Source organism: Saimiri boliviensis, chromosome 16 (assembly GCF_048565385.1).
Source record: "Saimiri boliviensis isolate mSaiBol1 chromosome 16, mSaiBol1.pri, whole genome shotgun sequence".
Classification (NCBI taxonomy): Eukaryota; Metazoa; Chordata; class Mammalia; order Primates; family Cebidae; genus Saimiri; species Saimiri boliviensis.
Genome location: NC_133464.1, coordinates 70462485 through 70487062, shown reverse-complemented (window position 1 = coordinate 70487062; position 24578 = coordinate 70462485). Strand labels below are relative to the sequence as shown.

At 38.3% G+C, this 24578-nt stretch overlaps 1 protein-coding gene and 1 pseudogene across 1 annotated transcript in view; both read left to right on the top strand.

The window, feature by feature from the left end:
- FREM2 (FRAS1 related extracellular matrix 2) overlaps window positions 1–24578 on the top strand; it is a 195051-nt gene that overhangs the window by 90195 nt on the left and 80278 nt on the right. The window contains exons 5-6 of the mRNA XM_003934401.4: window positions 6354–6479; window positions 7540–7791. Coding sequence (XP_003934450.4) covers window positions 6354–6479; window positions 7540–7791 — 378 coding nt within the window. The remainder of the gene's footprint in view (window positions 1–6353; window positions 6480–7539; window positions 7792–24578) is intronic.
- LOC120365815 (U6 spliceosomal RNA) lies at window positions 2747–2834 on the top strand (annotated as a pseudogene).

Here is a 24578-nt window from a genome sequence, read left to right as displayed (position 1 = left end):
CTCGGCTCACCGCAACCTCCGCCTCCTGGGTTCAGGCAATTCTCCTGCCTCAGCCTCCTGAGTAGCTGGGATTACAGGCATGTGCCACCATGCCCAGCTAATTTTTTGTATTTTTAGTAGAGACGGGGTTTCACCACGTTGACCAGGATGGTCTCGATCTCTCGACCTCGTGATCCACCCGCCTCGGCCTCCCAAAGTGCTGGGATTACAGGCTTGAGCCACCGCGCCCGGCGCGAAAATACTGGATCTTAAAAGGAATTCTCAAAATATTTGTTTCTAACTTTTTTTTTCTGCTTCTACTACAATGGCCCTGTCTCTGCCTTAGCAGAACTTCATATGGCTCTTTCATTATCTCAATTTAGCCTTTCATTTTTCTCTGCTGTAAGTGATGTTCCCACTCCCGGCTACCTTGAGCAGTCTTCTCTTAGGCAGTAGAGTGCAGTGGTTATGAGCCTGGACGGGTTCTGACACGGAGGTTCTGAGTTGAAATTCCAGCATCACCACCTGCCAACCTATCTTTCAGCTTCTCACTCAACATCCATGTACCTCAGAGGTAAAGTGAGTCATAATAATTCTTAGCTCAAAGATTGATGCAAGGGTAAAACTAGCCAATCGGGTGAAGTGTTTAGAATAGGGCTTAGCAAATAATAAGTACTCCATGCCTATTAGCTAATAATCTTTAAGGATAATATACAAATGCCACTTTAAGGAATTTTGCACTTAAAGAGCTATGCTTACTTGAAGCAGTCTGCGTAGACACTTCTATTGTATTTATAATGTGAAGTTGAAAAGGAATGTTAACTGAAAAGTCTATCAGGGGAGGCTTTCTTTGTCTCTCTGATACCCTTTTCCAGTTTCTCCCACAGCCTACATATTTCTGTTAGAAGTTAGGTCAACAGAAGACCTGAACTTGATACTGGGCCTATTTACTCTCTGTCAGATCAGCTGTAGGAGTGAATTCCATAGCGAAGGGCACAGCCCGGACACTCAGGTTTCTTTGTTGTTCCTAATTGAAACTTACTGGCACCAGCAAGAGGTCCTGGCTTGCTTAATCAAACCTTCAAGGGTCATAAGGTGTAGGAAGAACCAAACACAAAAACTCAGATACTTGAGCTTTAAATCTTAAAAAAGCTTATTAAATTAAAATCCCATACATGGGCCACTTCTGAATAAGTTATTTGAAAAGAAAAACCGGGCCAGTGTGGATTAGCAGTATAGAACAGATATTATGAGTAATCAACCCTATCTTAGTCAACTCAGGCTGCTATAACAAAGTGTCACAGACTGGGGTGGCTTAAACAACAGACATTTCTTTCTCACAGTTCTGGAAGCTGGAGAATCCCAGGCCAAGGTGCCAGTAGATTTGGTTTTTGGCGAGGGGCCTCTTTCTGGCTTGGAAATGGCTGCCTTCTCTCTGCATCTTCCGTTTCCTTGATGCATGCTCCTGGAGAGAAAAATATCTCATCTTCCTCTTCTTATAAGGACACTAATCCCATCCTGAGGGCCCCACCCTCATGACCTCACTAAAGTACCTCCCAAAAGCTGGTACTTTAATACCTCCCAAAGGCTGTATCTCCTAATACCACTACCTTAGGGATTAGGGCTACAACATATAATGCAGGACGAACACAAACATTCAGCCCATAACAAACCCTAAAGAATAAGAATGGATGGAAACATAGAGGGAAACAACATACACTGGGTCTTTCAGAGGGTAGAGGATGGGAGGAGGAAGACAATCAGGAAAAATAACTAGTAGGTACTATGCTTGGCTTAACACCTGGGTGATTAAATAATCTGGGCAGCAAACCACCATGGCACACATTTATCTATGTAACAACCCTACACTTATACCCCTGAACTTAAAAATAAGTTAACAAAACTCCTAACAAATCAAACTTTGTGTAATATTTCATACTAATGCCATGGAGTCCATGACCTGAAGACTGCCAAAATCTAGGTGATACTAGAGCACATTTTCATAGTTAATGAAAAGAAACTCACTGAAACGAATTGAATATTTGACTTAAATTTTCAGTGATACTTGCTGTATTATTTGTACTCAAGTCAATGATAATTCCTATGTTGACATTTTATATTTGGTAAAAACCTTACTTTATAATAATAGGTGTAATTCTTGCTCTTACTAAAACTCATCTTAAAAATAAACTGACATTCTCAGCAAACTAACACAGGAACAGAAAACCAAACACCACATGTTTTCACTCATAAGTGGAAGTTGGACAGTGAGAATACCTGGACACAGGGAGGGGAGCAACCCACACCAGGGTCTGTAGATAGGGGCCAAGGGGAGGGACAGCATTAGGACAAATGCATGTGAAGCACTTTGGAAGGCTAAGGTAGATGGATCACCTGAGGTCAGGAGTTTGAGACCAGCCTGGCCAACATGGTGAAACCCTGTGTCTACTAAAAATACAAAAATCAGCCAGGTGTAGTGGGACACACATATCATCTCAGCTACTCAAGAGGCTGAGGCAGGAGAATCATTTAAACCTGAAAGGTGGAGGTAGCAGTGAGCTGAGATCATGCTATTGCACTCTAGCCTGGGAGACAGAGCGAGACTCCGTCTCAAAAAAAAAAAAAAAACAAAACACAATCACCATGGCACCTGTATACCTATGTAACAAACCTACACGTTCTGCACTTGTATCCCAGAACTTAAAGCAAATTAAAATATATATGTATATATATATTTTATATATATAAAGCACACCCAGCAAGTGCTCACCTGGTCAGGTCATATACTGAAATTGGAGTTAGCATGGCCCCTGTGCAAGGATGACAAGCAAATCTGTGAAGCGTTTCACATTTTTGCTGCCTGAGTGATGGTAAGGACCTCCCTAGCCACCAAGATTACTGACACATGAGTAAGAAAATAAAATGTAAAAACCAACAAAGACGTTTTTCTCCATGTCACTTATTTCCATTTAAAGCAAAGCTTCTTGAAGTAAATGCCTATGCCTGGTGTCACCTGTTCCCCTCCTCACACTCTCTCTTAAACCTATTCATTCAGGCTTTGTTCCCCCTTTTCACCACTGACAGTTCTGGTGAAAATAACCAACTTCTGGTGACTTCCATTTGCTATCTCTGAGGATCACCTCTCAGTTCTTCACTCATGTGACGTTAGTAGCTTTTGAAACAACTGGTCACTCCGTTTCCTTGATATGCTTTTTGTAACTGGCCTCTGGGACCCACACTCCTCTGGGTGTCCTCATCACTAGGACTTCTTCTCAGCCTCATTGCTCAGTTTTCTGTATCTTCCTGACTTCTAAGTGCCCCATGGTGAGTCTGTAAATCCATTCTCTAATTTATCTATCTATATGATTTTATTCTGACTCATGGCTCTCCATACCATCAACATGTTCGGTTTAGATTTCCATTCAGAATATCCGTGATTCTATACCCAGATGGCTAATTTGACATGTCAGCTTGGATATTTAAAAGGAACCTCAATTTTAATATGTCCAAATGGAACTGTGGATTTCCACTCCTAAATCTGATTCTCCTACAATCTTCTAAACTCTATATAAAGAGTGATTTCATCTTTCTAGTTGGTCAAGTCAACAAAACTTGGAGCCATCCTTGATTCTTCTGTTTTTTGCACATACCACATCTGGTCCATCAGAAAACTTGAATGGCTCTGCCTTTATATTCCTGCCTGCAGCTCTGTCATTCCACCTCCACTGCACTGCCTGGTTAAAGCTTCTCTGATCGCTTCCCTGTGTAGTTGCGAAATCTCCTGATCAGGCTCTTTACTTCAACTCCTGGACCTAGTGTCTCTTTATCTTACAGCAGCCACAACTTATGTTCTTAAAGAATGTCAGATTATGGCACCCTTCCTCCCATGTCCAAAGACTTCCCATGGTTTCATATTGAAAGACTGAATATGTAAACAGCCCGTAGCCAGACCAAACATTAAAATACAGTTTTGCGGCACAGACTACAGCAACCAGAAAGCCAAAGACAACTTCTCTGGCAATCAGCCCCCAGTGGTCAGTATCTGATGATGGCTTTCCTAATTTTTGTCTCCACTTGAAATTTTGGAACAACCAGACAGAGCCAGATTTGCACCTCTAACCATAGGATACCCCATTGGATAACTCACCTCTAGTTAATCTGCTAGAGCTTCCTCATGTCAGCAGCCTCCATTCAGGGCATTCCTGAAGCCTTCCCTTTTTTCCACTACTAGGCATTCCCACATCTCTGCCTGTCTTTGAGTCTTTATCAAAACACTGGTGACAGTGGCTGACTCCATTGCTATAGCAAGCTCTGAATAAACAGCGTATGCTTGTTCTCATCCCAGCTGATCTTTATTTCTATATCTTAACAATAAGTGAAAACCAAAGTCCTTCCAATAGTCCTGACGGGCTCATGTGATCTTCGCACCATCCACCCCTTCACCACCTCTCTAGCCTCATGTGTTATGCTCACCTCCTTGCCCAGTTTGCTTCAAGCACAGTGGCCTCCTGGCTGATCATTGTAAAGATTTGGTGCAATCTGGCCCAAGGCCTTTTTCACTTGTCCATCCATTTACCAGGAATTCTCTTAAGTTATTTGTATAGGAAATTTTATTACTACCTTCCAATCTCAGCGCAAATGTGGTTCTAATTCTACAGAGACATTTGTTGCAATGTTCCTGTGTGTCATCGACCCCTCCACTCATACTATGTGCAGCCACAGCCCTCACTGTCACCTCAGCACATTTTATTTTCTTCGTGTAACTTGTTGCCCCCTAATATGCTACCTATTTTCTTGTATACATATTTTGTTCCTCCGCCCCACCCCTCGACTATAATTAAAAACCCCATGAGGAAAAAGATTTTGTTATTTCTGTGTCCCCTGCGCAGTGTTTGGCAAGTTGATGTCACCCAACCAATATTTGATAAATAGTTACAAAATTTTATATTCACAGATTTCTGAAAAGGAGGACATTTAAAAAATTAGTATGCCAGTCACAACCCCAGGAGAAAACAAGTGGCACACTCAAAATGAGTAATTTAGAAAGGATTGAATCACATGACTATTTTAGAAAGGAGAGGGCAAAGACCCTTTAACACCTAGGCATGGTAAAGTGCTTTAAGGCTAATGAGAGCAGCCTCATCACCACCTCTAGGCACAGGACAGGAGAGGCTAGCTGAGCCAGAGCACAGAGGCTACAGAGCCAGGCACTCTAACCTTTTGGGGAGGGTGAGCAGCCAGCTCTGGAAACCCTAAGGGAAACCAGGGGAATAAACGCCTGGCCCACTCTGCTCTTGCCCTCCCAGGTCCTTCCTGTTTTCCCCGTTGGCTGACCCAACTAGGAGCCAGAGTGTAAGGGAAACATTAGACGTGGTTCCCGTTTGCCAGCTCCTGGGGCACAGCACAGGGTGGAGCAGGGTGGAGCATGGACCTCCAAGGCTATATCCACTGTTCCAACGGTCTTCTATCATTATTGAAAATCATAAGGTTAACTGTAGTGTTCTCTGTGTGGGTGTGAGAGTCTCACTGAAACAAACTCCCAGTCAAATACCAAAGTATCTGTTTAGGGTTTGCATAGTCAAACCATTGTACTAAATGGTTTTTATCATTTTACACAATAACTGCATTTTTTAAACAATTTAATTATCACACTTTTATCATTTAGCATGCTTTTTTACTATGTTAAAAAAATCATTGGTAATGTTGTTGTATATTATATTCTGCCAGGGTGAAAGGGAACCACGGAAATATTTTTTATAGCTGATAAATAGGTTTATCAATTCTAAGGAACAGCTATTTTTTTAAATGTTGAATGAGCAATGTATTATTGTACTTTTAATCACGAATTGTCCAAAAGGAACACACTTTGGATGAAAAAAAACAACAGAACAGACATTTCAAGATCCAAGTTCCAATTCTGATTTGGCCAACCATTGACAAATGAGTTCAACTGCAGGAGCTTGAGTTTCCTCATCTGTAGAGTGGGAGGTGGGACAAGGTGACTTTTGAGGTCATTCCCACCTCTCAAATTGTACTCCATTGGAAGATGTTAATGTGTGCCGAGAGAACAAAGTTAGATTTGAAAAAAAACTGTGTCAGCAAGACTTACTAATTTAGAAGAAAGCAATTACTAGAGATAAAAGCCATGTTGGGTTTTGTTTTTAGATTTAGGAATTCACTGGCCCAGTGCCCACACACTTTAAACCCATTTCTTTCCCCCTGTCCTTCTTCCTTTTCCTCCCACTATGTTGTTCTAAAGAATATTCAAGGGGAAAAATATCAATCATTAGAGAAATTTTAATTGTGTATGATTGTTTCAGCAGTAAGAAGCTCAAACAAAAATAATAGTGACTGCAATTGTGTTTTCTCCTTAGAATCAACTGTATTTATTCCCCAGTCCAAATACTCCATTGAAGAAGATGTTGGTGAGGTGTTCATTCCCATCAGGAGGAGCGGAGATGTGAGCCAGGAGTTTATGGTGGTCTGTTATACCCAACAAGGTAGCTCAATTTGCCAAAAACCTAAGATAAGTCCTGAAAGATATAAATGAGCCTTTTTAACATTTTGGAGCTATAACATTTTGCCACAAAGGGTATACTTTATTAATTTTCCATAAATGCAAAAAAGGATTCATTTAGAAGTATTTCTTCAGGATTTCACCTTTGAGGAGTCCCCTTTCTGATTTCACTTGGTCACTTACTGCAATACTCAAGGCTTTTTGGATTGCAAGGAACTACAGCCTACCCAAACCTGCTCAAGTAGAAATGCGTAACTGTTTTAAAAAAAAATTTAAAAAAGAGGCAAAGGGATGCATGTCCAAGGAAAAGGAACTAATTTAAAACCAGTTTGAAACTCATTTCAAAGAAATATCAAAATGTTTGCTTTGCTCATGAGCAACCATCCTATGGAAGGTGATATTATGTAATGTAAAATTAAAATTAATACATAATATTCACTAGTATGCTAGACACCTTTCTAGGAAATAAGCAGATTTTCCAAAAATGCAAAAGCAAAAGTCATATATGCTGATATTGATATCAGAGTAGACATTTGCTAAAATTTTCATGCATGAATATGTGATTTGAGAGGCAGTACGGAAGAGTGATTAAAAGCCAACTTCAGGACCAGCCTTGAACTCTGGGTCCCAGAGCAAGTAGTTCAACTTCTTAAAACCTCGGTTTCCAAATGTGTAAAGCCCAGTAGAGTGGTTGAGAGGATTAAGGAGGCAAATATGTGAAGCACTTGGCACTTTGCCCCTACAGAGTAAGCTTTTGAATAGTAGGAGCTATTAATTTGTAACATTGTGTTGATCTAAAGTTCATTGACAGAAAAGACAGGAAAGAACACTGGAAATGTAATATTCCTTGCAGGTGTATAGGTTTGAGGTCATTCTCAAGTTGGCTCATGATACTAGAGGAGTATGGAGTTGCTATTATAATTCTGGGGGTGTTCATGTCTACTAACTGCCCATTAAAATGCTGTATATGAAAATAATTGTGTCTGGAAATATCTTTGTCTTATGTTCTACATAAAAATCTTTTGAATCCTCTCTGCTTCCAGGAACAGCAACTGGAACTGTGCCAACTTCTGTGTTATCTTACTCTGATTACATATCCAGGCCTGAGGACCACACCAGTGTTGTCCGCTTTGACAAAGATGAACGGGAGAAACTGTGTCGGATAGTCGTAATTGACGACTCCTTGTATGAGGAGGAGGAAACCTTCCATGTCCTTCTGAGCATGCCCATGGGAGGGAGAATCGGATCAGAGTTCCCAGGGGCTCAGGTTACAATCCTTCCTGACAAAGACGATGGTGAGTACTAAGTTACCTGAAAATTCTTCTTACTTGGAAGATCAACATTAGGAACAACTTTCTAGATAGAAAAAATGGGAGTCTAAAACAGTGATAATATACACATTTATTTGATATTTGGCTTTTTCATATGATTAGGTTTCAAAGTTGGCTGCATCTGTCAGTTTGTCTCCTTTGATTTAATGCTTTTAAAGGGCAAAAGTCACAACTACGTGTGTTTTTCCCCTGTGCAGTTTCTTTTACCGTGCCATTTACCATTAGGTGATTAAACTTTTAACATTTCATGGTGAAGAATTGAAATCTAACGTATTTCCTTCTTAGTTTTTCGTTTTGTTTTGCTTTTAAAAGCTTATGTTTTGTAACCTTAATCTCAGTGTTTGAAGCTTTTTCAAATAAACCTGTCAGACAAGGCTGTTAAATGAAAAACTAGTAACTACACAGAAAACTTAAGTCCAACAGTCCACTCTCTGCCTCAAAATAGGAGGGAATATCCTAGATCATTCTTCCCCAGAGAAACTAAATTGCCATGAAATAGAAATAGAGAAGGGAACAAAAGGATCTTAATCTTCCCAGTTCAAGAAACAGTTTGTACTTTTTTGTGTGGATAGAGAGAGCAAAAGGAAAGATTGTGAATAGTCTTAAAAGTAAAGCAGAGAGCAGTAAATTGGGAGACGGGACTCCCTAACACTGGGCTAGTTTTCCTTCCACCTTGAAATTTTCCTCCTGGTAAATGAAAGAGGAAGAAACTGGAGGGATGAGTCTTTCAGACTGGAAAGAAGCTGGAGGCTAGTCAAAAGACCAAACTCAGGAAGTTGAAAATAATCTACCAGAAAAGGTCTTTGATAGTTACATGACAAAGCGTGTGAGAGGTGAAGGTGATAAAGTGTCCTGTGAGCTTATACTCTGTGCCAGGCATGGTGCTGGCTCCCCTGTACATTCTTAAAAAAAAAAATCTTTGAGGTTTATTGGATTTTTATTCTAACTCACATACCTCCTCTGGTACCCAAACTTTATTCTTGGGGTTTCAGTTTCAAATTTCCACTTTATATCACCTGTCTCTGTGTGGGCAATCAAATGGAACCCACTCAGGACAGCCACAGTATTAGCTCATGTAGCTAGTACTCAGTGTTTTTATTTTATTTTTTTTTTAATTTTATCTTGTGAGAGTATCTCTTTCTTTATTGTAAAACCTACATTTAAAAGAGTTTCTATTATATTTACCAAATTTGTGAGAGGAAGGTTTTCAAGTGCACCCTTCAAAATATTGCTGTTATAATTCATTAGAAAAGCTTTTACCGAGTGAAAATAACATGTATCCAGAAGTTTTTCTGCAGTGGTGCTGATGGACTACTCTTTTCTAATACTAGATTGCCATTTGTACTATCAGTTTTATATCAGTTCTTATGTCAAGCTGAGTCAAAGATGGGGCAACCAAACTTTTTATTAGGCTGGTGCAAAAGTAATTGCAGTTTTTGCCATTGAAAGTAATGGCAAAAATAGCAATTACTTTTGCACCAACTTAATATTTTGTGAGGTAAGTTGCTCTTAAAAGCTTTAATTTCTAGACATGACCTTTTTTGCCAAATGATTTGACACTTACTATACAAATCCTGTTTTTCTTTTATTGTACTGAAACATATCCAAGACAAGCCCAAAATAGGTTATTTGAAGTTTTATTTTAATTAATCCCACTGTATTGTTTCCCACAATGCATTATTCAGATAGACACAATTTCATCACTAAGGTGTCAGTGAGCACAGAAGATTACCATTATAAACCAAGCTCCCCTGTGAAAAGGACAAGAGCACTTGACAAAGTAGGAAAATCTGGGCGATGACTGAAGCAGCTTACTTCTCATATATCATCAAGGATTGCTAGTGACTGAGATTAAATAAAGGGGGAAATGCAACAAATTTAATTCGGAACCACTGAATAACATAGCTTCATCACTTCTTCAACAGCACATTTACAAATACATGTTTTTATAGAAAGCATCTGAAACTCTCCCTTTATCTATATGCTTTTTTGGTGTCTAAGTTGAAAAGACTCTAGGCTAGGATTGGGTCAAGTGAGAGCATCAAGCAACTCAGTCTCCCCCTGTGAATTTGCTGCTTAAAAGTGTCTCAGCCGGGCGCGGTGGCTCAAGCCTGTAATCCCAGCACTTTGGGAGGCCGAGGCGGGTGGATCACAAGGTCAAGAGATCGAGACCATCCTGGTCAACATGGTGAAACCCCGTCTCTACTAAAAATACAAAAAATTAGCTGGGCATGGTGGCGTGTGCCTGTAATCCCAGCTACTCAGGAGGCTGAGGCAGGATAATTGCCTGAACCCAGGAGGCGGAGGTTGCGGTGAGCTGAGATCGCGCCATTGCACTCCGGCCTGGGCAACAAGAGCCAAACTCCGTCTAAAAAAAAAAAAAAAAAAAAAAAAAAAAAAGTGTCTCATGTATCTTGATTATTCACCGTTTCCTTACCTTGGCCACCATCCCTAAAAGTGCATGAATGAACAATACATGGAAAACTATAAAAAGCAAGGTATTAGTCAGTTCTCGTGCTCCTAAAAAGAAATACCTGAAACTGGATAATTTATAAAGAAAAGAGGTTTAATTGACACAGTTTCACATGGCTGGGGAGGCCTCAGGAAACTTACAATCATGGCAGAAGGCAGCTCCTCACAGAGTGGTAGGACAGAGTGAGAGCCAAGAGAAGTGGGACACCCCTTATAAAACCATCATATCTCCTGAGAACTCACTATCACAACAGTATGGGGGAACCACCCCCATGATTCCATTATCTCTACCTGGTCCTGCCCTTGTCACATGGAGATTATTACAGTTCAAGATGAGATTTGGGTGTGGACACAGAGCCAAGCCATATCAAGCACAAAAAGCCAAAAGCAACATATTTATTTCATTGGGCTTCTCTCTACCTTACCACTTGCCTGACTTTCAATGCCAGAAAGTATCTTCAAGTAAAGAGTGAGTGCAGTTTTGCCAGTAATATCTTTCCTCCCTCCTATGTTCATCTACTTTTTATCATACTGTAGCAAACCCTATTGTTTGTCATTTAATGGGAAGTCCCTATTGTTTGTCTGTTTGGAAATCACTACATCTACCATATACTTAACACAAATAATACAAAGAGAAACATGAAGACAGAAATGTCCCTTCAGGCCTGGCTAATTTTCATAATTTTAGTAGAGATGGGGTTTTACCACATTGGCCAGGCTAGTCTCGAACTCCTGACCTCAGATGATTCGCCCACCTCAGCCTCCCAAAGTGCTGGGATTACAGGTGTGAGCCACCTCATCCAGGGATTAAGTAGGTTTTTTTTTTTTTTAAGCCATTTCATTTTCTCTTTTCCTGCAGAGAAACCAATAATTTGAATATGTGGTGGCTTTATTTGATACTAAATGTCATAAAGGTGTTGACCATTCCTTTTATTTTTGTCTGACTGTATTATTTTAAAAGACCTGTCTTTAAGTTCTGAGATTCTTTCTTCCACTTGACCTAACGTATTGTTGAAACTTATGAATGTATTTTGTATTCCATTCAGTGAATTCTTGAGTTACAGAATTTCTGTTTGGTTATTTAAAAATATATATATTTCTTTGTTTTATATCCTTAATTTTTAAAAATTTCTCTCGATTGTTTTTCAGAATTTTCTTGTATCTCACAGAGCTTCATTAAAATTAGCATTTTTAATTCTTTGGGATTTTGTGAATTCCCTTTTGATTGAGGTCTGTTGTTGGAGAATTATCATGTTTATCTGAAGGTTTCTTTTCTTGCTTTTTCATGTTTTGTGTCCTTATGTTGATACCCGTGCATCTGGCATAACCGTTGCTTCTAATTTTTTGAATTTGCTTTTGTAGGGGATGACTTTTTCTTGAAGATGTATATATGTTTTTAAGTACCTGCAGTAATGTAATATTCATATGATTTTATTGACTGTAAATAGCATCAGTGGTATCTGTGATTTCTCTTTAGCTAGGGTGTCATTATTAGTGGAGGCTATGCTGAAGTTGTTCTGGGAACTGGGATGCCAGGTGGGTGAGTCTTTGGGCCCTAGGGGTGGCAGTGGTAAGCTGAGCATGCCTGTCTCTGGGCCCCAAGGTAGTATATGCTGGCACCAGTATTAGTGGGTCATGGTGGGCCAGTTCAGTGGCTTTCATGTGGCTTGCTCAGATGCTATCAGTGGCAGTGGTGGACCAGGCATGTGGGACGGTTCTTGGTTTTCTGGACAACAAATATAGTGTGGGAGACAGCAGTAACAGTGCTGAAGCAGCCCACTGGAACCAAAGATGTTTGTTGTGGTAGCTGCAACAGATTGGGCAGGCACACATGGGTAGATGTCAGCTGTGTGATAAGATCGGCAGGTTGATTTGCCTCAACCTCAGATCCCAAGAGTGTTCAGGTTCCAGCAGTGGCACACTGGGCTGGGTGATTTCCAGACCCCTGGATGGCATATTCAAATACTGAGAGGACTAGACCAGGCTGGTAGATTTGTCTTCAGGACCCTTGGTAGTGTGTTCAGGTGCTGGCTTTGATAAGCAGAAGTGGGGTTGTCCCCAGGCCACCAGTGGAGTCTTCTGGTGTGAGCAGCAGCAGATTATTGTGGGCCTGCCATCAGGGCAAGTGGGGCCACTCTCAATGGGAACAGAGTAAGGAAGTAGCTATAGGATGCATGGTTTCCTTGCTCCTAGGTCCCTGTTGCAGCCTGCAATAGTGACAGTGACCTGCTCAGCCTCTCTTCTCCTTTTTGGGCCAGCACAGCAATGGCAACATCAGCCCCAGCTCCAGGGTATAACACAGACCTTTGGAGGCTGAGCTTTCAGGATATCCCACCTGTGGGTCTGCCACCAGGAAGGCAGGGCTACACTCAGTGGGAACAGTGTAGATAGGTAGTTGTGGGGAGTGCAGTTTGATTGCACCTCAGTCCCACAACAGCCCACAGCAATGGCACTAAGATTTTTTTTCTGGAAGTGGGTGAAGATGCTCAGTCCCTTCCCCTCCTCAGCGTGGTAGCAGCAGTGGCAGCATCAGCTCCAGGGCAAGATACAGTCCTTTGGGCACTTGGCTCTCCGAGTGGTACCAAGCTGTAGCTGCTGACAGCTCAGAAGCCTGTGGTACTCAGCTTGAGTTTCCTCTCTAGAGCAATGCCTCTGTGCAACCAGTAGGCAGCTCCCTATGACAGTCGCAAGCCCTGCATAGATTGAGGGGCTCTCCTGTAGCTGGGATTGTGAAAGTCTGTAGAGGGAATATGGAGCCCTGGCAGTCTGTCACTTACCCTTTCCCCACTTGTGGGAGGTTCTCTCTGCTTCCAGCCAATCCCAGCTGAGCAGGCTGCCTCGCTTCCCTCTCCTTCTTTGCTTCTGGCGCTTCCCATTGCTACTCTATTGAATCTCAATACAGTCTCTTAGATTGTCTATTCGAAGTGTGAATACTTGCTATATTGGTTCCTTTCCATGGATGAGGCAGGGACTAGCTGCATCTAGTCAGCCCTTTTGAACTCTGGACCTCCTTATGACTTTGTGACTCAGGGAAAATTTGAAATTTTACATGTGAATTGGTTCTCTAAAACTATATTGTCTCTCAATAAAATTATGAAATTATGTTTTTGTGCTTGCAGACTGGTAGACCAAGCCCTGGATTACTAGTGACTTCTCTTCGTTGCAATGTCTGAAACTTCCAGCTGGGGCCAAAGCTTTTCTCTGTGCTGACTAACTCTTAACTGTGTGCAAGGGGGGCAGGGGTGCTAGAATCTGTACAGGAACATGGCCTGATGAAACCTATGTCGATTCTTTAAGACACAGCTAAAATTTTTACACTGCAGCATGTTTACACATGAACAACACAATTGTTGTTAAGAATAAGGCTCAACAGGGAGGGATAGCATTAGGAGAAATACCTAATGTAGATGACACGGTGATGGGTACAGCAAACCAGCATGGCACGTGTATACCTCTGTAACTAACCTGCACGTTCTACACATGTACACTGGAACTTCAAGTTTTTTAAAAAAAGAATGATGTTCTCATTTTGTGCAGATATCCTTAAACATCTTACATCGATATCCTTGGTCCTCAGTACTTCAGTAATGTTACAACTTAATACTGCAGTATTGGTTTACTGGGGTCAGTATTAAGTCAGTGTTAACAACCATTCACTAATCTTTACTGTCAGTCTTAGGAAGGTAATTAAGGAACATTCAAACTGAATCTATTCTCTGCCTTTGTGTGACAACCTGCAGGGGTTTTAGCTAAAGTGGCTTGCTTCCTGGACCACCCTGGAAAAATTACCATACTAGATATAAGCCAGGGACATGTAAAAGGCAACCTGGTGAGCTCTGTGGTAAATGTAACTCAGTTCAGTGCAGTTCAAAAGCTTACTGACATCGGAAAAGCTTTCTCAACAGCAGGAGTACCTCAGAGAAGAAAACATTTCTAGTGCTAGAAAAATACATCATGGCACGGTGGGTGTGTGACTGAAATATTTTTTATTCATTAGTGCTGAGCTGAAAGACCTAATCACCATCCTTTTTTGTTTTGAATACAATTATTTGCATTAGTGCAAGCTCTCAAAAAGTAACAGTCATTATCAGAAATGGCTAGATTCCTTTAAAGTAACAACTTGATAAAGTCACATTCTGTATTTAGTACACTTGAATTAGAACAAAATGAAAAATCAAGAAGTAGAAAAATGAGTTTCTAATTCCTCAGAATAGTAATGCAATCTAGCCATTTAATATAGTTGATTCTAACAGTTCAGTGAAAGTCAGTAAATATTTAGCAAGTCCCAACTATGTGGAAAGCATTCCAGGGGTTCACTGAATAGCAGAAATTATACCAGTTTTTCCACGAGAAGGATGCTAGATAGAATAATGGAGATATTATAGTCTGAAAACAAAAATCAAATCAAATCAAACAGTATATAAAATATCTTGCTGTTTCAAAACTATCCAGTGTCAAAAGGCACATGTATGTAGCAAATCTTTGCTCTGCACATACTAAAATAATATGTGGGAATACAAAGACATTTACAATATAGGCCAAGACCTCACAATATTTAAAATCTGTTTGAAAGGAAAAGCTAAGTATGTAAAAAGCTAAACAAGAATAACTTATTTTAGTAAGAATTTGAAACAGTAAAAAGGAGACTAAGAGAGCAGAGTGTGACTAAAACCAATTGTATGAATCATTCTGTGAGTCAGAGGAGGAACAGATGAAGCCTTTAAAAGATGAAAAGGATGTAGATGAATGGAGAATAGGCCACCTATTGTAAGATTGCATGAGAGAAGCCGTGAGGGAGGAAAAGGCTTCTGGGAGCAGTGGGCATTCCAATTTGGCCAGACTCCCTTTTTATGAGGAAGGTTTAGTGCCCAGCTCCTTGCATTGGGAGTTAGGAGTCCTGGGCTATAGACACATTTTTGCAGTTTTCCAGTCAATAATTCCTGACCAAACAATGTTTCTCCTTAACCAATCCAGCTTTCTTTTCCAGCCTCTTTTCCTCATTTGAAGCATGAGCATATTTTTACCTGAATTTCTTACTGTATGGAACTTTGATGAGTATCAAAAATATGATCTGTATGAAAGTACTTTAAAAACTAAGCAAAAGAAAAATGAGAATCATTGGCAGTCGGGTATGGATCAACAAGGTTGAAGCACATTTATTTGATAGGAAGCACCTGGATGTTTTTCAACAAGAGAATGAAATAATCAGAGTAGTGTTTGAAGGTTATTAATGATATAGCAATGTAAGTGAAGAGAGATTAAAACAAAAAGGAATGGGAAATGTAGGGTAAGGAGGTGAGGCTAGATAGGAAAGGAATCACTGCTAAGTAAAAACCTGATATAACTCGGACATCACAGAGGGAGAAGGAGAAGGGAGATTGAAAAAAAATCTATTTTCAAAAAAGATTATGAGTGGAAAGTCCAAAAAAAACAGAGGTACCATTATAGGAGTTTAGGAGAGGGAATTAGTCTAGGGAAAAAGAGTTGGAAGAAGATGAGACTCTATTTAAACATACTAAGATAGAGCTACCTGTAGGGCATGCAGGTGAAACCAGGAATAGGCCAATAAAATACAGATCTCACTAAGCTGAACTTTCAGATTTATAAGTCACATGTCTGATGGTGGTAGTTAAAATGAGGGTAGATGACATCTACAAGAAAGAGGAGAGAGGATGAAGAGAGTAAATTACTGTGCAGTAGAATTTTATCTATAGTTATAATAAATTGAGTATGTGAAGTGGAATAATGAAAGGTTACTGTATTTCTACTAAATATTAACATATAGATTTTTTTGGCTGTTAGCTACAAATAGTAATTATCATAGTAATTATCATTTGTTATATAATGAGAAAATTGTGGAACTCTGCAGCATTAAGTACATAATGGAATTGTCAAATAATAAATACATCTTTAGGCCTTTTAGATAAACTGTTATTAAATCTTGCCTCTTAAAACATAACTAGAAATTAAAATACTGTAGTGTGGTTTCATTCCATCATTTTGTAACTCCTTTCAGGTAAATTTAAACCACTCTTTTGATGAAGAGTCATTTCAGATATATATATATATTTTTAAATAGTTTCTGGGGAGAGGTTGCAAAATTACAGGATTCATTTAACAAACACATGAGTGGGAGAGGGTAGGAAAAAATGACCATTGTGAGGGTAAGTGAGTCATTCACTAAATACAAGTAGGAGGGTCCAGAGAAGAGAGACTTCTCCATGTTTCACCTGTGGGAGGACCTGTGGCTCCATGAATCCCAATTTCTAGCGCTTTCTACTTAATTCTAAACTTGGATGCAGAACCCACCAGGCCAGCTGTTAATGGAGAACAGTTTTATAAGGGAGGAAGTGGGCCGTGCACAGATTAAAATAAAAGCAAATTTGAGCTTCCTGAAGCTGGATGCCCATATCTCTCCTCGAACTTGGGAAGTTTTCTGCTATGTCTGTAACACCTCAGAGATGTTGTGAGCTTGGTTCCAGACCACTGCAATAAACCAATTATTGCAATAAAGAAAGTCACACAAACTTTTTGGTTTCCCACGACATATAAAAGTTATGCTTACACTATACTGTAGTCTATTAAGTATGCAATAGTAGTATGTCTAAAAAAAAAACATACCTTAAATAAAAAATACTTCAGTGCCAAAAATGCTAATGATTGTCTGAGGCTTCAGTAATTTATAATCTTTTTGCTAGTATAGGTTCTTGTCTCAATGTTGATGACTGCTTATGGATCGGAGTTGTGGAAGGTTGGATTGGTTGTAGTAATTATTTAAAATAAGACAACAATAAAGTTTGTCCTTTTGAATGACTCTTCCTTTCACAAAAGGTGTCTGCAGCTCGTGATACTATTTGATAGCATTTTACCCACAGTAGAACTTCATTCAAAATTGGAGTAAATTCTTTCAAACTCTGCCACTGCTTTATCAGCTAAGCATAAGACTTCAAAGTTGAAATGACTCCTTAATCCATGGGCTGCAAAATGGATTTTATATTCGCAGATTTGAAAACATTAATATTCTTGAATATCTCTATCAGAACTATTGGGTAACTAAGTGCATTGTAATGAGCATATTTTGAAAGCAATCTTTTTTTTCTGAGCAGTACATCTCAGTGGTGGCTTACAATATTCATTAAATTATGCTGTAAACAGATGTGCTGTCATCCAGGCTTTGTTGCTCCATTTACAGAGCACAGAGCAAATTTAGAATACTTCTTAAGTTACCTATGATTTTCTGGTTGGTAAATGAGTATTGGCTTCAACTTAAAGTTACCAGCTGCATTAGCCCCTAGCAAGAGAGTCAGCCTTTCCTTTGAAACTTTGAAGTCAGGCATTGAATTCTCTTCTTCAGCTGTGAAAGTCCTAGATGGCTTCTTCAAACATAAGACTGTTTTTTCTCCATTGGAAATATGTTATTTAGTGTAGCTCTCTTCATCTTTTATCTTAGTGAGATCTTCTGGATAACTTGCTGCAGTTCTATGTCAGCACTTGCTGCTTTACCTTGCACTTTGATGGTTTAGAGACTGCTTCTTTCCCTAAACCTCATAAACGAACCTCTGTTAGCTCCCAGCTTTTCTTCTGCAGCTTCCTCACCCCTCTCAGAATTGAAGAGAGTTAAGGCCTTGCTCAGAATTAGGTTTTGACTTAAGAGAATGTTTTCGCTTGTTTGATATTCTATCCCAACCACTCAAATTTTCTCCATGTCATCAGTATAGCTATCTCACTTTCTTATCATTTGCATGTTTACTGGAATAGCATTTTAAATGTCCTCCAAGAACTATTTCTTTGCATTCACAACTTTGATAACTGTTTGTCACAAGAGGCCTGTTTCAGCTTTTGACATGCCTTCCTCACTAAGCTTAATCATTTTTAGCTTTTATTTAAAGTGAGAGACATGCAACTCTTCTTTCCTCTTGAATACTTAGAAGCCATTGTAAGCTTATTACATGGCCTTAGAAGCCATCGTAAACTTATTAATTGGCATACTAACTTCAGTATTGTTGTGTCTCAGGCAATAGAGAGGCCCAAAGAAAGGGAGAGTGATGGAAGAACAGATGATTGGTGGAATACTTGGAACACATGCATCATTTATCAATTAAGTGTAACCTCTTCTATGGGCACTGTTTGTGGCATCCCAAAACAATTACAATAGTAACATCAAAGATCACAGATCATAGGACACCATAACAAATATAATAATAATAATAAAGAAGTTTGAAATATTCTGAAAACTTTCAAAATGTGACACAGAGAAACAAAGTGAGAGTACATGCTGTTGGAAAAATGATTCAAATAGACTTCCTTATCACAGATCTTCAATTTGTTTAAAGAAAAAAGCCAGAAAACAAAATCTGTGAAGAACAATAAAGCAAAACACAATATAAAGAGGTATGTCACTGTATCATTAAATAGATTTTGGTGCTTTTCTCCATCTCTTCTCCATCTGACATTCTTCTGATGGAAATATTTGTCCAATTATTGATTTTCTGTTAAGTTCCATAGGGTTTATTTTTTCATTTTTAAAAATTCTTATTTCTTTTTTTGCTTTGATAGATTATTTTAAAAGCCTTGTCCTCATGTTCAGAAATTCTTCTGGTTAATCTAGTTTATTTTTGAAACTCTCAGTAGTATTTTTTATTTCATTCATTGAATTTTTCAGCTTCAAAATTTGAGTTTGTTTTATTTTAATGATATATATCCACTTGGGGAGTTTATCATCCAGATCCTGGATTGTTTTAAAACTTTTTTTTAATGTTTTTATTTGTGAGGGTACATAATAGGTGTATATATTTTTGTTTTGGTTGTCTGTGCTTATGGGGTACTGTGCAAGAGATTTTTTTGCCCAGACCAATGTCCTGGAGAGTTTCCCCAACATTTTCTTGTAGTAGTTTTATGGATTGAGGTCTTCAATTTAAGTCTTAATCCATTTTAATTTGATTTTTGTTTAAGACGAGAGATGGGGATTAAGTATTGTTATTCTGCATGTGAATATTCAGTTTTCCCAGAACCACTTATTAAAGAGACTTTTTTCCCAATGTATACTCTCAGCACCTTTGTTAGAAAATGAGTTTACTGTAGGTGTATGGATTCATTTTTGTGTTCTCTTTCTTGTTGCATTGGTCTAAGTGTCTGTAGATAGTACCATGCTGTTTCGATTACAATTGCTCTGTAGTGTAATTTGAAGTCAGTGAATGTGAATTCTTTAGTTTTTTTCTTTTGCTCAGGAAGATTTAGCTCTTTTGGGTCTTTTGTGATTCCATGTAAATTTTAGGATTTTCTTTATTTCTGTGAAGAATGTCATTGATATTTTTATAGGGCTTGTATTAAATGTATAGATTGTTTTGAGTAGTATGAACATTTAAAAAATATTGATTCTTCTAATCTATGCACATGAAAAATCTCCATTTTTGTGTGTCCTCAATTTCTTTCATCTGTGTTTTATGGTTTTGTTGTAGCGATCTTTCATTTCTTTGTTTAAGTTGGTTTCTAAGTATTTACTTTTATTTGTGGCTATTTTAAATGAAATTAATTTTTACATTTCTTTTTCAGATTGTTCTTATTAACGTATAGGAATGCTACTGATATTTTATGTTGATTTTGTATCCTGAAACTCTAATGAATTTATCAGTTCTTTATATAAATTTATCAGCTTTTATAGTTTTTTGGTAGAATTTTTAGTTTTTTCTGAATATAAGATTGTATCATCTGCAAACAAGGAAAATTTGATTTCTTTCTTTCTGATTTGGATGACCTTTTGATATATTTTTCTCCTATACCCAGTTTTTTGAGTGTTTTATCAGGAAGGATGTTAAACTTCATCAAATGCTTTTTCAGCATCAATTGAAGCAATCTTATGGATTTTATCCTTTATTCTGTGGATATGATGTATGATGTTTATTGATTTGCATATGTTAAACCACCCTTACATTCCTGGAATGAATCCCACTTTGTCATGATTAATAGTATTTAAAATATATTATTAAATTTGGTTTTCTAGTATTTCACTGAGTATTTTTACATCAATATTCATTGAGATATTGGCTTATAGTTTTTGTTTTGTTTTGTTTTTAATATGTCTTTATCTGGCTTTGGTATCAGGATAATGATAGAATGGGTTTGGAAATATTCCCTCTTCCTCTGTTTTTCAGAACAGTTTTAGTAGGATTGGTATTAGCTCTTCTGTAACTGTTTCGGTAGAATTCAGTGGTGAAGTCTTCAGTTCCCAGGCTTTTCTTTACTGGTAAACTTTTTATTATAGCTTTAGTCTTATTAGTCTGTTCAGGTTTGGGATTTCTTTGTAGTTCAATCTTGGTAGATTATATGTGTCTAAGAATTTATTCATTTCTTCTAAATTTTCTAGTTTATTTGCATATAGTTACTCATAGTAGTCACTAATGATCCTTTGAATTTCTGTTATATTAGTTGTAATGCCTCCTTTTTTATCACTGATTTTAATTATTTGGATCTTCTGCCTTTTTTATTAGTTAGTCTGGCTAATGATTTGTCAATGTTGTTTATCTTTTTGAAAAACAACTTTTTGTTTTATTGATCTTATGTATTATTTTCTTCATTTCAAAATAATTTATTTCTGCTCTGATTTTTATTAATTCTTTTCTTTTAATTTTGGGTTTGGTTTACTCTTGCTTTTCTAAATATTAAAGATGAATCATTAGGTTATTTATTTGAGTTTTTCTGTTTTTTTTTTTAATGTAGGCATTTATAGCTATAAGTTTCCCTTTTAGTACTGCTTTGCTGTATCCCATAGGTTTTAGTATGTGTGTTTCCACTATCATTTGTTTCAAAAAGATTTTCAGTTTTCTTGTTAATTTCTGCATTGGCACACTGGTCATTCAGGAGCATATTGTTTAATTTCCATGTGTATCTATAGTTTCCAGAGTTTCTCTTGTTTTTGATTTGTAGTTTTATTCCTTAGTGGTCAGATAATATGCTTTATATTATTTCAATTTTTGAATGTTTTAAGATTTGTTTTGTGACCTAACATATGGTCTGTTCTTGAGGATGATTCATAATCTGAGGAGAAAAATGTGTATACTGCAGTTATTGGATAAATGTAAATATCTATTAGGTCCATTTGTTCTGTAGTGCAGATTAAGTCAGATGTTTTTCTACTGATTTTCTGTCTGGAAGAGCCGCCCAGTGCTGAGTGTGAAAAGTTGAAGTCCCCGGCTGTTATTGTATTGCAGTCCATGTTTCTCTTTAGCGCTAACAATATTTGCTTTATATATCTGTATGATCCAGTGTTGGGTGCATCTATATTTAAAATTATTATATATCTTCTTACTGAATTGATCCCTTTATCAGTATACAATGACCTTCTTTGGATTTTCTGGCAGTTTTTGCCTTTAAATCTATAGTATCTGATATAAATTTAGCTACTTCTGCTCTTTTTTGGCTTCCACTGGCATGGGATATATTTTTCCATTCCTTTAATTTCACTCTATACGTATCTTTATAAGTGAAGTATGTTTCTTCTAGTCAAGAGATCATCGAGTCTTGGTTTTTCATCCATTCAGCCAGTCTGTGTCTTTTCATTCAACAGTCTGGTCCATTTACATTTAAAGTTATTATTGATAAGTAAGGGCTTACTCCTGCCATTTTGTTATTTGTTTTCTGGTTGTCTGATTTTTTTATCCTTTTTTTCCTGTCTTCCTTTTAGTGAAGGTGACTTTCTCTGTTGGTACGCTTTAATGTCTTGCTATTTATTTTTTGTGTATATATTGTATACTTTTTGATGTGAGGTTGCCATGAGGCTTGCAAATACTATCTTATAACCTATGATTTTGAACTAATGACAACTTAACACTGATTGCATAACAGCCAGACAAACATGTAAAAGAGAACAAATAAAACCTTTTGACTGTTTAATGCCACCTTATAAATGCACTAACAAAAAAAAAGAAAAGGAAAAAAGAAATCAAATGAAAAAAGAAAAAGAAGAAAAAGAAAACTTTTGGCCGGGCATGGAGGCTTATACCTGTAATCCCAACTTGTTGGGAGGCTAAGGCATGAAGTTCACTTGAGAACAGGAGTTTGTGACTAGCCTGGGCAACATGGTAAAACCCTGTCTCTAAAATAAAACTACAAAGATTAGCCAGATGTAGTGGTATGTGTCTGTAGTCCTAGCTACTTGAGATCACTTGAGAGGCTGAGAGGCCTAGCTACTTGAGATCACTTGAGTCTGCTCGAGCGATCCTCCCACCCCAGAAGACTGAGGCTGCAGTGAGCCTTGATTGCACCACTGGACTCCAGTCTGGTGTTGACAGTGCAAGACCCTGTGTCAAAAAAACAAAATGAAAGAAAAACAAAAGCAAGCAAGAAAACCCCGCAAAACCTCTACCCGTTAACTTCACCCCTACCCCTGCCACTTTTTAGCTTTTTGCTGTTTCTCTTTATTTATTACTATAGTGTCTATATCTTTAAAAGTTATAGTTATTATTTTGATTGATTCATCCTGTAGTCTTTCTACTTAAGAGAAGTTTATAACACCACAATTATGGTGTTATACTATTGTGTGTTTTTCTATCTGCTTCCTATTATCACTGAGTTTTGTTCCTTCTGATGATTTCTTCTTGCTCATTAACATCCTTTCTTTCAGATTGAAGAACTCCCTCTAGCATCTTATAGGACAGGTCTGGCATTGATGAAAGCCCTCAGGTCTTGTTTGCCTGGGAAGGTCTTTATTTCTCCTTCAGTTATGAAGGATAATTTCTCAGGATATATTATTCTATGGTAAATGCCTTTTTTTCCTATAGCACTTTTAATATGTCATACCCCTCTCTCCTGTCCTATAAGATTTCCACTGAAAAGTCTGCTGCCAGGCATATTGCAACTTTATTGTATGCTACTTGGTTTTTCTTTACTTTCTCTCTCTTACTGCTTTTAGGTTCCTTTTCTTATCCTTGACCTTTGGGAGTTTGATTATTAAATGCCTTGAGGTAGTCTTCCTTGGGTTGAATCTGCTTGGTGTTCTATAACTTTCTTATAACTGAATGTTTATATTTTTCTCTAGGTTTGGGAAGTTCTCTGATATTATCCTTTTGGATAAATTTTCTACCCCCAAATCTTTCTCTACCTTCTTTTAAGGCCAATAACTCTTAGGTTTGCCCTTTTGAGGCTCTTTTCTAGATCTTGTAAGCATGCTTCACTGCTTTTTATTATCTTTTTTTTTGTCTTCTGACTGTGTATTTTCAAGTTGCCTATCTTTAAGCTCGCTAATTCTTTATCCTGCTTGATCAATTCTATTATTAATAGACTCTGAAGCATTCTTCAGCATGTCAGCTACATTTTCAAGTCTGTAATTTGTTTAATTATTTTTTAATTATTTTAGTCTATTTGTTAAATTTATCTGATATTCTGAATTCCTTCTCTGTGTTCTCTTAAATTTCTTTGAGTCTCCTCAAAACAGCTATTTTGAATTCTCTATCTGAGAGGACATATATCTCTGTTTCTCCAGGATTGGTCCCTGGTGCTTTATATAGTTCATTTGGTGAGATCATGTTTTCCTGGATGGTGTTAATGCTTGTAGATACTCGTCAGTGTCTGGGCATTGAAGAGTTAGGTATTTATTGTGGTTTTCAGAGTCTGGCTTTATTTGTGCCTGTCCTTCTTTGGATGTCTTTCCAAGTATTCAAAAGCACTTGGGCCCCAAGCCCAAGACAGTGTGATTTTTGCAGACTCATAGAGGTAGCACCTTGGTGGTCTTGGTTAAGATCCAGAACAGTTCTCTGATTCCAAGGCAGAGGCTCTTGTTCTTCTCCCTCACTTTCTCTGAAACATGTAGAGTCCCTTTCTCTCTGTGCTCAGCCACCTTGAACAGGGAGTGTGGTGAGGCAAGGATGCCTGTGGCCATCACTATTGGAACTATGCTGGGTCAGACTTGAAGCCTGCACAGCACTGAGTCTTGCCCAAGGCCCTTCCCTTCAGAGTGACAAGTTTCCCCAGGCCCCAAGTATGTCCAGGGATGCTGTCTGGGAGCCAGGGATTAGAATTAAAAACCTTAGCAATTTACTTGATGTTCTACTCAGTTAAGCTGATATTCAAACCACAATACAAAGTACTTGCTGCTCTTCTCTCCCTTTTTCACAGGCAGAGGAGCCTCTCCCTGGGACCACCACTACCACTGATCCGTGGAGGGCGGTGGGCGGAGGGGGGTTTCTACCAGGCCACCACCAGTGTTCACATAAAGCCCAAGGGCTCTTCTCTTAGCTTGTGGTGAATGCTGGCAGGCACAAGACTCACCCTTCAGAACAGTGAGC